General features: G+C 37.3%; 1 protein-coding gene across 6 annotated transcripts in view; it reads right to left on the reverse strand.

The window, feature by feature from the left end:
• Positions 1–413: 413 nt before the first annotated feature.
• The window catches only part of LOC120624924 (brain tumor protein), a 190648-nt gene continuing 177767 nt past the window's right edge, over positions 414–13294 (reverse strand). For all 6 annotated transcript variants that reach the window (XM_039891744.1, XM_039891745.1, XM_039891743.1 and 3 more), the window contains one exon: positions 414–6485. In XM_039891744.1, coding sequence (XP_039747678.1) covers positions 3929–6466 — 2538 coding nt within the window. In that variant the 5' untranslated portion in view covers positions 6467–6485 and the 3' untranslated portion in view covers positions 414–3928. The remainder of the gene's footprint in view (positions 6486–13294) is intronic.

Below are 13294 nucleotides of genomic sequence, written 5' to 3' on the forward strand. Positions count from 1 at the left end.
CACGCTCTTTGGACCTACCACCACACTGGCATGTTTGTGCTAAAGAACCTCTTATTACAGTTAACTCCCTAGGTGTAATACGAAGAAAGCTTTTAAAAATGATTTCTGTGCAGTAAGTGAAGTGAATGAATTTTATAGAAAAATAAATATTAATTTATGGCACAGACTGTTTTAGGCATTTAATTAGAAGATTCATTAGCACAAACTTTCATCATAAGTCAGTCAGAACTAATTTAGAGTAAATCCAAAATAGTTGTGACCAAGATGCAACGCTACTCGGGCAAATAAAAATATAAATAAAATAAAACACACAATATAACTGCAATGAACTGGTATTATTATAAAAAAAGCAAGTATACAACAAAAATAATTCAAAACAAAACGACGTACATTAATTTAAAGAACAATTGTTTATACAAATAATTAAAAAAATATAATAATTATAACAACAAACATCGACAAAATATATTTAAAGACAAAACATGTTTCAATTTTAATCAGTCCTCGAGCTTTAGAAATGCAATTTTAAGAATGAATTGTTTCATAATATAAAAAATACTACTTATTATATTATGCAAAAAGATGAATAAAACCGAACAAAAATTTACAGAAAACCTGTCACCATTACAGGTGTACAGTAACTAATAATTACTGTAATTGATAAAAACAAAATAAATTGGATTACAGGTAATAAAAAACGAACGGAGTAGTTGTCATAATTTGCACATCCTTACATAGAATTTCGATACACTATATTATATGTACTTAATATAAATATAATACGTTGAAAGTTTTCAGTTAAGTAAAAGCGTATGTTTTGACCAAAATTAAACCATTTGTTGAAATCAGACGGTTGCAGTTTTCAACGAATGAAATTTTGGGTTGTAAATTCTAAGTAATCAGCCCCAGATTTTCCAGCGTAACATCAGATTCTGAGGGCGATGTAGCTACTAACATCGAATGTTGTGATAAAATTCTTAAACTCGCTAACACTTCCGTAAAGCGAATTTAAGTGCTACCTTTGCCCAAACAATCTGAAGTGAAGCAGACATTGCGATTGCAAAAAAAAACCAATTATTAAACAGCTTACAAACAATTTACTTTATTATCACAGTAGATTAAGTGAAATACAACATTTTATCCGATATTACGAGAGACAATAATTTACTAGGAACAGGGCAGTCTATACATAAAATCATTGGCGATTCATCACTGAAATTTGGATACTAGGGACTGGACAATAGTTTCTACTTCACCTAATCTAATGGTTGTACTGATCAATAAACTAGCAATCGAAGCCACGTCTGTACGTTGAGCAGTCTGAAGCACCGTAGGTTGCAAAATGCAAAAGTAAATAAAATCATCAAGAGAGTTACGCCTAAACGTTGAATGGTTAGCGCAAGTAATCAGCAACTAAACATATAGGACGCTATTGTAATTCATACCGAGTCAACAAAAACAGAGTAACAATAAATTCATTGGTCATTAGATAAAATTCATTGCAATGTTATCGGAAATTAGCTTGCACTAACAATCACAAACGGTGAAATCTTCGAAGAGTATCAGGTGGATTAACTTATGATTAAATTTAATAAATCAGGAGATTATGGTACATATTTACAAACAACACTAAATATCACTTATTAAATCACAACATGGTTTTATGGCACATGTTACGCAGGTATTGCAAACGAACAAATGGCGCTAACAGTTGGTACCGTTCCGGACGTGGCTTCAATTCACTCTTGATATAAATATATAAAAAAATGAGATAATTTATTAAGAGCATAGGAATATCACCAAATTGTAACGCATAAACTAAAAGATAAACTTATGCAGATCAATAATTAAGAAGGGATCTCACCGATCCCGGGTGCATGGATCGCATCAGATCTCTTTGTTGTCATAGATTCAGCAAATAAAAAAAATACTAAAATAATTATTCACTAAAAAAAATCAAAACTAATGAAATCAAACTAAAATAATTCTGCTAACACACTCAAACACACTGTAATGTAATTAAAAAAATAATAATAGCATATTCATAAAATACAAAGAAAGTAAACGTTACACATGCACCGTAAATACTACAGCTACAAAAATAAAGTTGTTTCCATATAAAAATATCTTACCAGAATAACAAATTGTATAATTATTTTGTATACCGAGCAAGCTATAATACTCTAAATAAGTAGCAAAACGCTAACAGCGCAAACGTATGGTGCTCTAATGTCTTAAAATCTCAGAAAAAAATATCAGTAATAAAAAGTCTAGCGAGACGACCATTTGCTTAAAGTGCTCTGCTAGTTACTACTGTGTCCAATTACTAGTAAAAAAACATTCAAATACTTACTTAAGATTTGTATAAAAACGAACAATTAATTATTATTATCAACCAAAAGTTACTAATTGTTAAAATAAAACAACGAAATTGAGGAATTAATGGATCCGTGGGCTCTCAGTGACTAGGCGGTAATGACGTCATCGGTCGAGATACTGGAATCTATTTTCCAACAATAGGGTAGTTGGCTCGATTCTTTTATAAAAAAACTTACCCAAAATATTATACCCAAAATAAAAGAAATTTTTAAATAAATAAGTTCGAAGCTTTTTCAATCTTTTGGTAAGGGTAGTTGTCTAACTACAGAAAGAGGATGCTTGACCTAAGATGTTATTTCACACTTTATGTAATGTACTTGCATGCAAGACAGACAGCTAAATGTTTCCTTTTCGCTCTTCAACATCCTATATTTGAAATATTAACTGCTGCCTCATTCTACAACCAAAGATACTTGTTTCGTGGAAAGGTTCCTTTTGAATGGTATTTGCTATTACGTATAAAATAATGTGCAAAATCAAACATAGGAAACTACCCTATTATTCGATAATCCAAGAATAAAACTACAATCATCGCTATTAGTTAGTCTAAAATGCTTTATAATACTCAAGTTTATCTTTGTCAAAAGACCGGCGTAACTTACAACTTTCGGAATCAGATTGAGGTTTATAAAACATTTCCAATCACTCGCGACCCTGTGATGCTGAATGTAATTCTTTTTACGATCTCTACGATAATTCTTCAGTATCTTCTAAAAGAGATATCGTTGCGTATGCCTAAGGAACGCCGCAGTTAACTTTGTCATTGATAAAACCCCTAACATCACGTTTCCCTAAAAATTTTGCAACTACAAAAGGGGTAGTAACTTAAGATTGTCCATATTAGCTCAATCAATTTAACACTTACCTAATAATAATGTAACAACTTCTTACTTAGTTTCATAATCATGTTTCCATCGACACAGAATAAGTGCTAATTAAAAACAGGAAGTGCCGTTGTGCCGAAGAATATACTTAAAACTAACAACAATACCGCTCGATGCTCTCTTATTACAATAAAATCACACGCTTAACGCCTAACAATTTTTAAGTAATAATAGTTAAAATATTGGTCCAACAAATGGGCTAAATAATACAAACGCCCTTAATATTCATCCCTAATTTAACGATGTGGGATATGAAAAAATATTATTCAATAGATCAAAAAATTATAAGGGTCGAGAACCTTTCGCTTTACTGGAACGAGCCAACGGAATAATCTCTACTCTTCAAATAGGTACTCATATAACAGTGTCAATACTACAGCTAATCTCATTACAGTTTCGTTAAGACATTATGTATTCTGATTTCGCGCTGTAACACGATAGATTCTCGTAGATTTAGTTGATCACTTCGAGACAGCCGCAATCATTGTACCACTCGCACAAAACCATATTGTTCCGTTTGTCATCGAATCATCACTTCAACTAATTCCAAATTGACACTAACGGTTAGAATATTATATCGTTTTAGTGAGTTATTTACGTTTTTGAGTGTCGATTTTTGGCTAGTAGGTCGGTCATTCCGATCTCCTGTGGTCCCCACGGGAGGCTCACATGCCAATAGGCGGTACTTGCACGTAGCGATAGATGTAGAGTCTGTAGTCCTTGCTGGCGAGCACGACTGAGCCGTCGTCCATCAATGCCACGTCAAAGCATTGCGCGTGTTTCACCTTGCTCTCTAGCGCTGACACCAGCTGGCCGTCTTGCGTGAATATTGTCAGATTAAAGTTGTTATGATTATCAGCGATGAGGATATCTCCAGCGGCGTTTATTCCGACGCCAATTGGGTAGTTGGTCACGCCTTCACCCCCAATCTGGCGTAAATATATACCCTCGTAGTTGAAAACTTTGACACAGTGTGCACGGTTGTCACTAATGAATATCTCCTGTTTATCGTTGACCACGACTCCGTTAGGGAACTCGAGGTGTTTGGAACAGCCGAATTTCTGTAAAACGTTACCGACCTGGTCGAAAATTATGACGCGCATTACTTTGCATTCCACAACGACGATTCGCCCTTTGTTATCAACTGTGACTCCACGTGGATGTTGGAGAATGTTTGCTCCGAATTTCCTTACAAATTGACCGTACTGGTTGTAAATTTGGATCTGGTGTGTCGGTGATCTTTCCGTCACTATGATGTCACCTGAAGTGCGCACTACGGCTACTCTGTTTGGATATAAGAGCTGACCATCGCGTTTTCCACATTCGCCGAATTGAAATTTAAAACGCCCTTCCTTGTCGAATATCTGTATTCTGTGATTATTTGTATCGGCAACGATGATATCGTTTTGAGCATTAACAGCCACTCCGCTGGGTTCAGTAAACTGACCCTCCATAACACCGAATTCACCAAATTTGCAATGATAAATCATCTTTTGTCGTTTTATTTGAGATTTTGGAGGAAAAATAGCTGTGGAGATCAGCTTGTTTGTCAAGTCAAGGATGGGGTCAGTATGTGCAGAACTCGTGAGTAGGTATGGATCTGCGGTTGTTGGTGGGAAAAGTGAGTCGCATCCACCGTTTGACCATTTCTCGTAAGGGTTTATTCCATTTAAATTAATGTCTCCAATGGCTGTCGAAAACGGTCCGAGGGTACTTGGATTATTAAATCTCTTCGATATAATGTTCGAATCGAATGGAGATGTTGATTGGCTCACTGGACCAAGTAATCCGTTAGTATATGGGCGATCTAGTACGCCATTAAGTCCTGTGGGAAGATGAATTCCGCCATTAAGACTCCCAGAACTTCCATTTACGCTGCTGCTACTTGAAGATGAACCTCCGTTCAGAAGAGAGCCATTTGTTGGACGAGCAATAGGCGGTTGTTTAGTGGGACCGATGTTCGCTTCAGAGCTCGAGCGCACATATCCGAACGTGTTTCTAACACCGACTTGTATCGCTTGATAGTTTGACACAAATTCGAGTTCACACGCAGTTTGAACGCTCTGTTCTGGATTAGTGCTCATTAAAGATTGTAATTTTGTGTCTAGTAATTTTCTAAACATCAAGATCTCGGCAATGTTTGCACATTTTGTCAATCTATCGACGAAGTCACACGTCTGGTATATTTTGTCAACCGTTTCTTGAGCCTTCTGCCCGACCACGGTAAGGGCAATTTGTTTCGTTGAGAACACACTTTCGAGCTCTTTAAGTAACTCTTGTTTACGTTCTTCTAGCATAGAGCGATAGAATTGGAACGTGTCATTTATTTCATTTTGAGCTTTGTGGTATTGCACTTGCAATTTGCCCGCGGAATGCTCTACCGTTTTAACGACGTGCCTTATTTCCGTAGCACGCGTTTTAGCTTCGTTGACCGCCTGTTGCATTAGTTCCAGTTGTTTAGGGCCGGCGTCTGATAAGTGTTCGCAGTCGTGCAAAGCAGCAGGATGCTCAATAATTGTACACTCTTTGCATACTGGCACGGAACATGTGCGACAGAAGTATTTGAGGATGTCGTTTTTGTGTCTGGGGCAAAAGGAGGTTTTATCCCCACTGGCGGTGAGCGTAGAGGCAAGCATACCTTTATCGTCTTTTAAGTCTGTGAAGGCAAGCACACGGTGGCCTTCAAAGCAGTGCATGAATTGGTGTGCCATGACGCAGTTTGGGCAGAGGAAGTTTGCGCAGTCAACACAGCGCGCGACGGCGTCAGATTCCTTGGACTTGCAGCCGGTGCAGCGGGCTGAAGGTGAGCTTGTCTGGCGCGCAGTAGGGAGGAGGTCTGCGTCCTGCTCTACAGCAGCGGCGATGACAAGGTTTGTCAGCAGTCCGGGAACACCGGCAGCTGGTAGTTGACTGTCTACGCGACAAGTGACACAGGTAACTTTGTCGGGGTGGGTTTGTTCTCTTTCTAAACACCCACGGCAGAATGTATGGAAACAGTTGAGTACTTTGGGGTCGACGAATGTCTCTCGGCAGATTGCGCAGGTGGTGTCGAGGCCGTCGAACTCGCGCAGATCACATACGGCGGAGTCGCTCGCAGGAGGCGAGGATCCGCTCAAAGTCAAGGGTGATAAGGAGCCACGCTCCAGGGAACCTATAGAGTTGGCACCGGGCAGCGACTCAAGGGACGGGGTGCGTGAGGCCATCTTCAGGAAACCGGCATCCCTGGAAAAAGGAAAAAAGTAAGGTTAAACATCATAGCGAAATGCATAAACATTTGACTTACAAAGTAATCGAGTTTTTTTTTTAATTCCGTGCAATATGGTAAGAAGTAAACGGTCATGTTTCTATCAGTTAAGTTTCGTATCTCACTAAGTTATCTATTAAGTTGGATATGTTTTGACTAATCGTTAGATATTAATTAAAACAAATAAATATTGTGATACACATAGTAAGATATTTCTCACGAAGGAAACATCGCAGTATGAGCCAGAAGGATATGATACCATAACGAGTACCTACGCTACACGCTCACAATGTATTACAGCAAATATCTATATACGGTGAGGAAATAAGTAATATTTCGACGTGGATAGTTTCCTCGCTTTAAGGGAAAATGGCTGCCTAAATATACTGAGAGCGAAGGCGGGAAATATACCGACATGGAAACCGTATTTTAGTTTAACGTACTCGTATATGTCAAAATATTGGGAAGAATATTTTTGTCCCTTCAGTTAAAATAAAGAGCACTATGTGTATTTGGAATAAGTTGCACATGGCTAACAGATGAAAAGTATAAACAAACAGTTAGAAATTATATAGAAATGCAAAGTTATGTGAAAGATTCAAGGTTATAAATCGCCTTCTTTCAGAGTTTTTCAAACTTCTATCATAATACAGAAGCTGAATTTATTTATATAGATATAGAAAGAATGTTAATAAAAAATTACCTAATCTGTGATATAAAATTGACCAATATTTTGTATTCTGTATGGTGAAGGTACATAATTCAAATTATTTGGCAGATTTTTGATGACTCCATTCCTTTTTTCCTTAAAGTGGTGGAATGGCGTCGGGATAACAAGATAGTGAAGTTCGAGAGCGTGTGGAACGCACCATTGATGGAGAGGCAGCGTTGAGGACGTTCGAACATCGCATAAAAGGTATCGTGTGACGTAACATGTTGGGAGAATCATATTTCTCTCTAAAAGGAAGTCAGTTGTATCTCGGAGCGGTAATATTTCAAAAGGCGAGATTACGCCCGTACATTAGGAGTACTTCGAGTTTTATTTGTGTGGATTTTTCTGATATTCTATTCCATTTAAATGCACATTAGGGTTGTCCGCTATTCCAAGGACTGATTTCGCTTTGGAAACTGATTTGAATCTAACATCGCTTTTTCAAATTGAAGTCTAGAAACCAAGTTCATAAAGCTATGTACTGGGTTTCAAAGTGTAAATTTGTTATGATCTGAGGTGTCAGTGGTTGATCCGTGCTGCCAACACACTTAAAACACACTTTCACATAATTATAACATATAATTGGTATTATATAACTTTCTACGTGCGTAAATATGTAATTCTTAGTTTTTTTTTTAATAAGTACTTAATGACGTAGTATATCAGACAACTCTATAGTAGAAGACGAACTCACTCCTTTTGGGAATATGGCAATTACTTTTTTGATTTGGAGATTTTAAAACTGAAACTGAAGGTTTTTGTGGATTCTCCACAAGCTTTAAATTTTAACTGGTAGCTATCAGCAACATACATGTCAGTAGAAACTTTGTATAAGAAAGAGATTTAAGGTTACAGCAAATCAAAAAGCAAAGAATTAGGTATTCCACGACATTGATCGCTTACATTCGTCGTGGACTTTTTATTAGTACACGAGGGTGTTTATGGAACCCTGGTAGCTTAGTCTTATTTTACCACATTTACATTAAGTTTCACTATCTAGTTTCAATGAAAAAATTGGTTTCGGTATATCGGTCTATTGAAAAAAAACAAAAGTTTATTTTTATTATTTAGTTTGCAATGACATAGGTTTAAATAAAACTGAAGGTATTTTCCGCTATTTTCTACAATTGGCAGAATAGAACCCTCTTCAGAGGGAAGGCGAATCGATATTCAACGTTGAGATGGGTGCTACCCTAACGCCTTATTTTATGGGGTCCGAACGTACGGGGGTGTAACGAACACATTAATAACATTCTGTGAGACCGGTAACTGTATGAACATGAGGTTTTTGCAGTTTAACTCCATATCTATCTGTCTCGTTGGTTGGTGGTTAACAGGTTCGACTTCGGATCACGTTGTCCTGGGTTCGATTCCCAGGTAGGGGGAAGAATTTTTAGGTTTTACATTTTTCTATCAAGAAATTTTTGTTATCTTGATGATGATGATAAATCATATTATGAAATGAATTGAAAGTATATTGTGTGTATTAACACCTATTAGATTCCTTTCTTGTTATATTTATGACTATTAGGTTCGGAGAAGAAGAAGAATGTGGTATCTATGAGGCGTCGTAAATGATTTCTTAAAGCTATTATGAACTGCGAGAAATTATTACGTAGTGCGTTTATTTAAGCTGTAAATATCGCACTGTGAATAATGTACCTCGCGACTTTTGTACTTTGTACACCACGAAATATTAGCACGAATTTGATCCTCAGTTATTTGTATTCGGAGATTTTTTAGCGATTTTCAAATCGCAAGTGCGTTTATAAGATTGCAAGTGTTCAGAATTGCGAAAAAAATATCTCGCAGTTTTTGTCGCAGTCCAAGCTAGCCCTTAATCGTTTGGGAATACGTCTTTAGCCTTAAGATGGTATGTGGTAACTGTCAAAGGCATTCCACCAAACCCAACAGTAGAAATTACTTAATAGACACCGTCACAAGACGGTTTATTTATTTATTTATTGTGGTGGGTTAGTTATACTATTGCACTTTCATATATATACAAGGTAGGTATTTGTAAATAAATACTAAGCCTCGAATTGTATGTTTATAGTTCGATGCACTTTAGGGCACGGTTGCTAAGCAACAGTGCGTCTAGTGAGGGGATGCTTGAATTAGGGTGAGGGTGTATATATTTGGTGCTATTTGGAATAGGGGCGATATTATATTAGCGAGGTGAATGGCCGGTGATCACGGCATGTACCTTTATTCTATCCTATCACATTTACAACAGCAATTTCTTTTGTAAACAGACAAAAGAGATAGTCTCAATATTGAAAATGTGTCTGAGACTCACTATAAGTACAAAGTTTATATAAAGTAAGCTTACAGAAAAATCTTATTTCAAGCTTAAATATTACATTCAAGAAGGAAAGCTTGGGTATGGATTGCTTTTGATAGCATTTTAAAGGGCAAGGTGGTAACAAAAATAATAGCTAAGTTTTCTTATGGGATTCTGCGTTAGGGACCTTGGTTACTTTCATCATAGTGTCGAACAAATAAATGTTCACTGCCGAACATAGGTCTTTAGGATGGAGTTCCAAAAACTACGGTCTTTTACCGCTTGGTTCCAGCGGCTACATACGACTTGCTTGATGTAATGCGTCCACCTCGTCGGGGGTCTACCGACGTCATTACTTTGACTTTTAGAAATTTAAGTTAGTTAAGTGTTGTGATCACTATCATCTCACAGCAATGAATACGTATAACGTACAAAGTTCACATCAAAAGTTTTCTTCTGTGGGTCTATTACAATACGGTACCTAAGTTTTGAGTTTGAGTGTTGTGCAACTATATTCACATATTATACGAGTAAGAAACATCTAACAATATATCATGGAGGCCTATCCATCTAAAACCCGGACGGCAATGTCGTAGGGTTGCCGCTTTATTGCTATTAATTTATTAAAATAAATAATATAATTTCAATAAAAATTGCTTCAGCTTATGGTGTACTATTATCTAAATAATTGTACTGGATACAAGACTTTTTACTGCCTTTTAAGGAGTTCTCTATTCCATTTTCGAAAAGCAGAGAGCCATATCTTAGTTCCAGTAAAAAAAAAAACCACGTGATCGCGGTATCTTATTCGCTGCCTATCAACGCCTCACTGTTGGGCAACGTGTCTGTTCTACCACATGAGAGAGGGATTTATATCTTATACCCTCTATACTACTATCATTAGGTGAGCAGCCATAATCATCATCACCTATTTACGTACAACTGCTGGCCACAAGCTTCTATTCTCATGTGAGAGAGGGTCTTGTATAACACTCACAACGCTGTAACCAAAACAGATTGATGGTCTTTAACGGCGACGACGACGGTCGACCCAAGGTACAGGGGTAGAAAAATCCATCCGAAACCAGCTTCAGCTAGTGTTGATTTTTTTTTTTGCCTTTGTGGCAACCCTAGATTGTATAGGATATTTACGTGATAGATGCATACCCTGCAATGCTTACTCGAGGGCAGTGACATGACATCCCGATTGAGCCTGCGTTAATGCATACGGAATGCGCCACCAATACATACTAACATAGTTCTGTATCGATATATAGGTGCATGTAAATATACCAGTGAGGGTTACACAACCACTATTGTACTCGTAACTATGGACCGTAATAATAGATCTAAATCAAGCTAAGAACACGTTCTCAAGAGTATATTTATATTTATAAAACTTTTTTTAGTATCATCCCGGAGGTAGAATTGGCGTTTTTAGACCCCGTGCTTCGGAGAGCACATTAATCCGCGGTAATGTTAATGCGACAAAAATAAAGCAGCGTGGTGGGTGTATGTTCTAGAAGCCTCTCTTATATGAGAGCTTTGCCCAGCAGTGGGATTAATAGATAATAATGATGATGATAGAATCTAAAGCTGATAGATTTGTACCATACCCAACAAAGCTGTATCAATTCATCTAAACCGACAACACACCGGCATGAATCTAATTCAGCTCACATTAATAGCGGTAATCAATACAATAACATACAAACCGAGGTGAACAATACCGTGGTATTATCTGCGCTATGACTTATGCGAAGATAGACTCTGCATGCAATAACTATAAAGGTGATAATGGTATGCGTTATCTTTAATGGATTCGAGCTTTGTCTACGGTGCAATTTATTATGTGGTCATGTATTGACTACACACAGGATTTTGGTAAGTGCAACGACATTTAATGTTTATAGAAAACTAACTATTACTTGCTATTGAAAGTAAATTATTCCTGTAAACCTTACGTATGCTATTGATAACGCCATGATCCTAACTCTAATTCTACTGAAAATTTATTGACAAAAAACCATATTTCCTTACTAACAGAATCAAATATTTATCATACAGAAATCAAATCAGGGCCCTCGTGCTTCTTAGTCTGTAGATTTTAGGCTGTTGGTATACAATATTAAATAGATTCTCTAAAATCTACCATTCAATGGGTTAAAATGAAAAGTGGTATGTTTTTTAAGGGCATTCAATGGATTCAAATAAAATAATTTAGATAATTTAGTTAGAGTTAGATGTCGGTATTCTTTGAGACTGTATGTATTCCGCGAACTCTGCAGTGTGGCGCTACTAACTAATTACGGCTGATGTATCTCGAGTTAGGATTATGATCCCGCGTTGTTCACTATACCTACACCAAATGAACTGTATTTACCCATACGTATTTAGGATTACACGCAAGTCCATCTGTGTGACTGTTATAGCCTATTATTATGCTTAATCCAAAATAGTTCGATACATACGGGTTTTAAATAAACATAATCGACAGCTTTCAGTGGTCTTCAAAGCACGGGTGTAGACAACGCCATTAATCTAACTTCAGGCTAGTACTGAGAAATTCTTAACAGAAGGCCACTTTCCTTTCCTACTTTTAGCACGATGCAGAAATCGATCCTAGGACCTGGTGATCCCTAAAAGGTTAAAAATAAAGCTGGATGTCCGCTGCGACTGTATGTGACCCCGAACTCTGCAGTGTGGCGCTATCTACTCACTAATTACGGCTGATGCATTTTGGCCGGGATTATGATCCCGCGGTGTTCACTTTACATCAAATGAACTAAATTTTATTTAATACCTACTTTTAGGTCAGTGTAAGTCTATCTATCTGTTACAGCCTATTAAAGTTATTGTTTGTTTTTTATTGATCTCTTCTTAAAATTAGAGTTAGATAAGTAAACCACAGAAGATGGTACGATGTAGAAGTCATTAAAAAAAAAAGTGTATAATATAATGCAACATGTTAAGGGGCAAACACTTTTGCTTTGAACGGTAATGATCTTTTATCCATTTATCTTCAAAACCGATAATGTACGTATGTACAGACGTAAATTAAAAAAAATTGATGTGTCTTGGCATCTTTCTACACGACAACTAAACAAAGCGTCAAAAGTATCACTTTTAAACAGCTGTATTATGATACCTTTACATACACTTGAACGGTTTTTATGACTGATTATGAAAAAGAAATACTTTTTTAATAATAGTCAAAAGTAAATAAAGACTCCAAGAAGTTAGACTAAGTATTAAAAAATCCACCGAGGAACTGTACGTAATGGGTATGGCATCCCTGATCGGGCCAACAGTCAGATTAACGTCGAACCGAGCCGAGGTCCGAGCCCTCGCAAGAGGCATCCTCGGGTCGACGTCTCCCACTCTCCCACCGATGTCGTCGAGCCCTGGGGCTCTTTTCATGGCGAGCTTTCGCGTTCGCCCCACTCCCCCGGTGGTTAGCGGCAAGTTTCCATCCGAAAATCGAAAAATGATCGGGCCTAGTTACTACAATCGTGGTTAAAATTTATCAAAAATCCAAGAAAGAAGCCAGTTAAATAAAAAGCTTGTAAAAACCTTTGTTAAAATACCGTAAACATGGTAAGACGAAGCGAAGAAAAGTGCTTAACATCCGAAAGTGAGGCAGGAAACCCAATTTAAGTCGGTCGTACAGATCGGGCGACATTCGCGAAAATTGCGCGCCATTGTTGTCCGGGCAAATCTGCGAAGGTGCTTTGTTGACGAGAACGTAGAGAGAATGGCAAGGCGCACCAGATTACCGCGATTTATTATTA

This window comes from Pararge aegeria, chromosome 7 (genome assembly GCF_905163445.1).
Source record: "Pararge aegeria chromosome 7, ilParAegt1.1, whole genome shotgun sequence".
In the NCBI taxonomy this organism is placed as follows: domain Eukaryota; kingdom Metazoa; phylum Arthropoda; class Insecta; order Lepidoptera; family Nymphalidae; genus Pararge; species Pararge aegeria.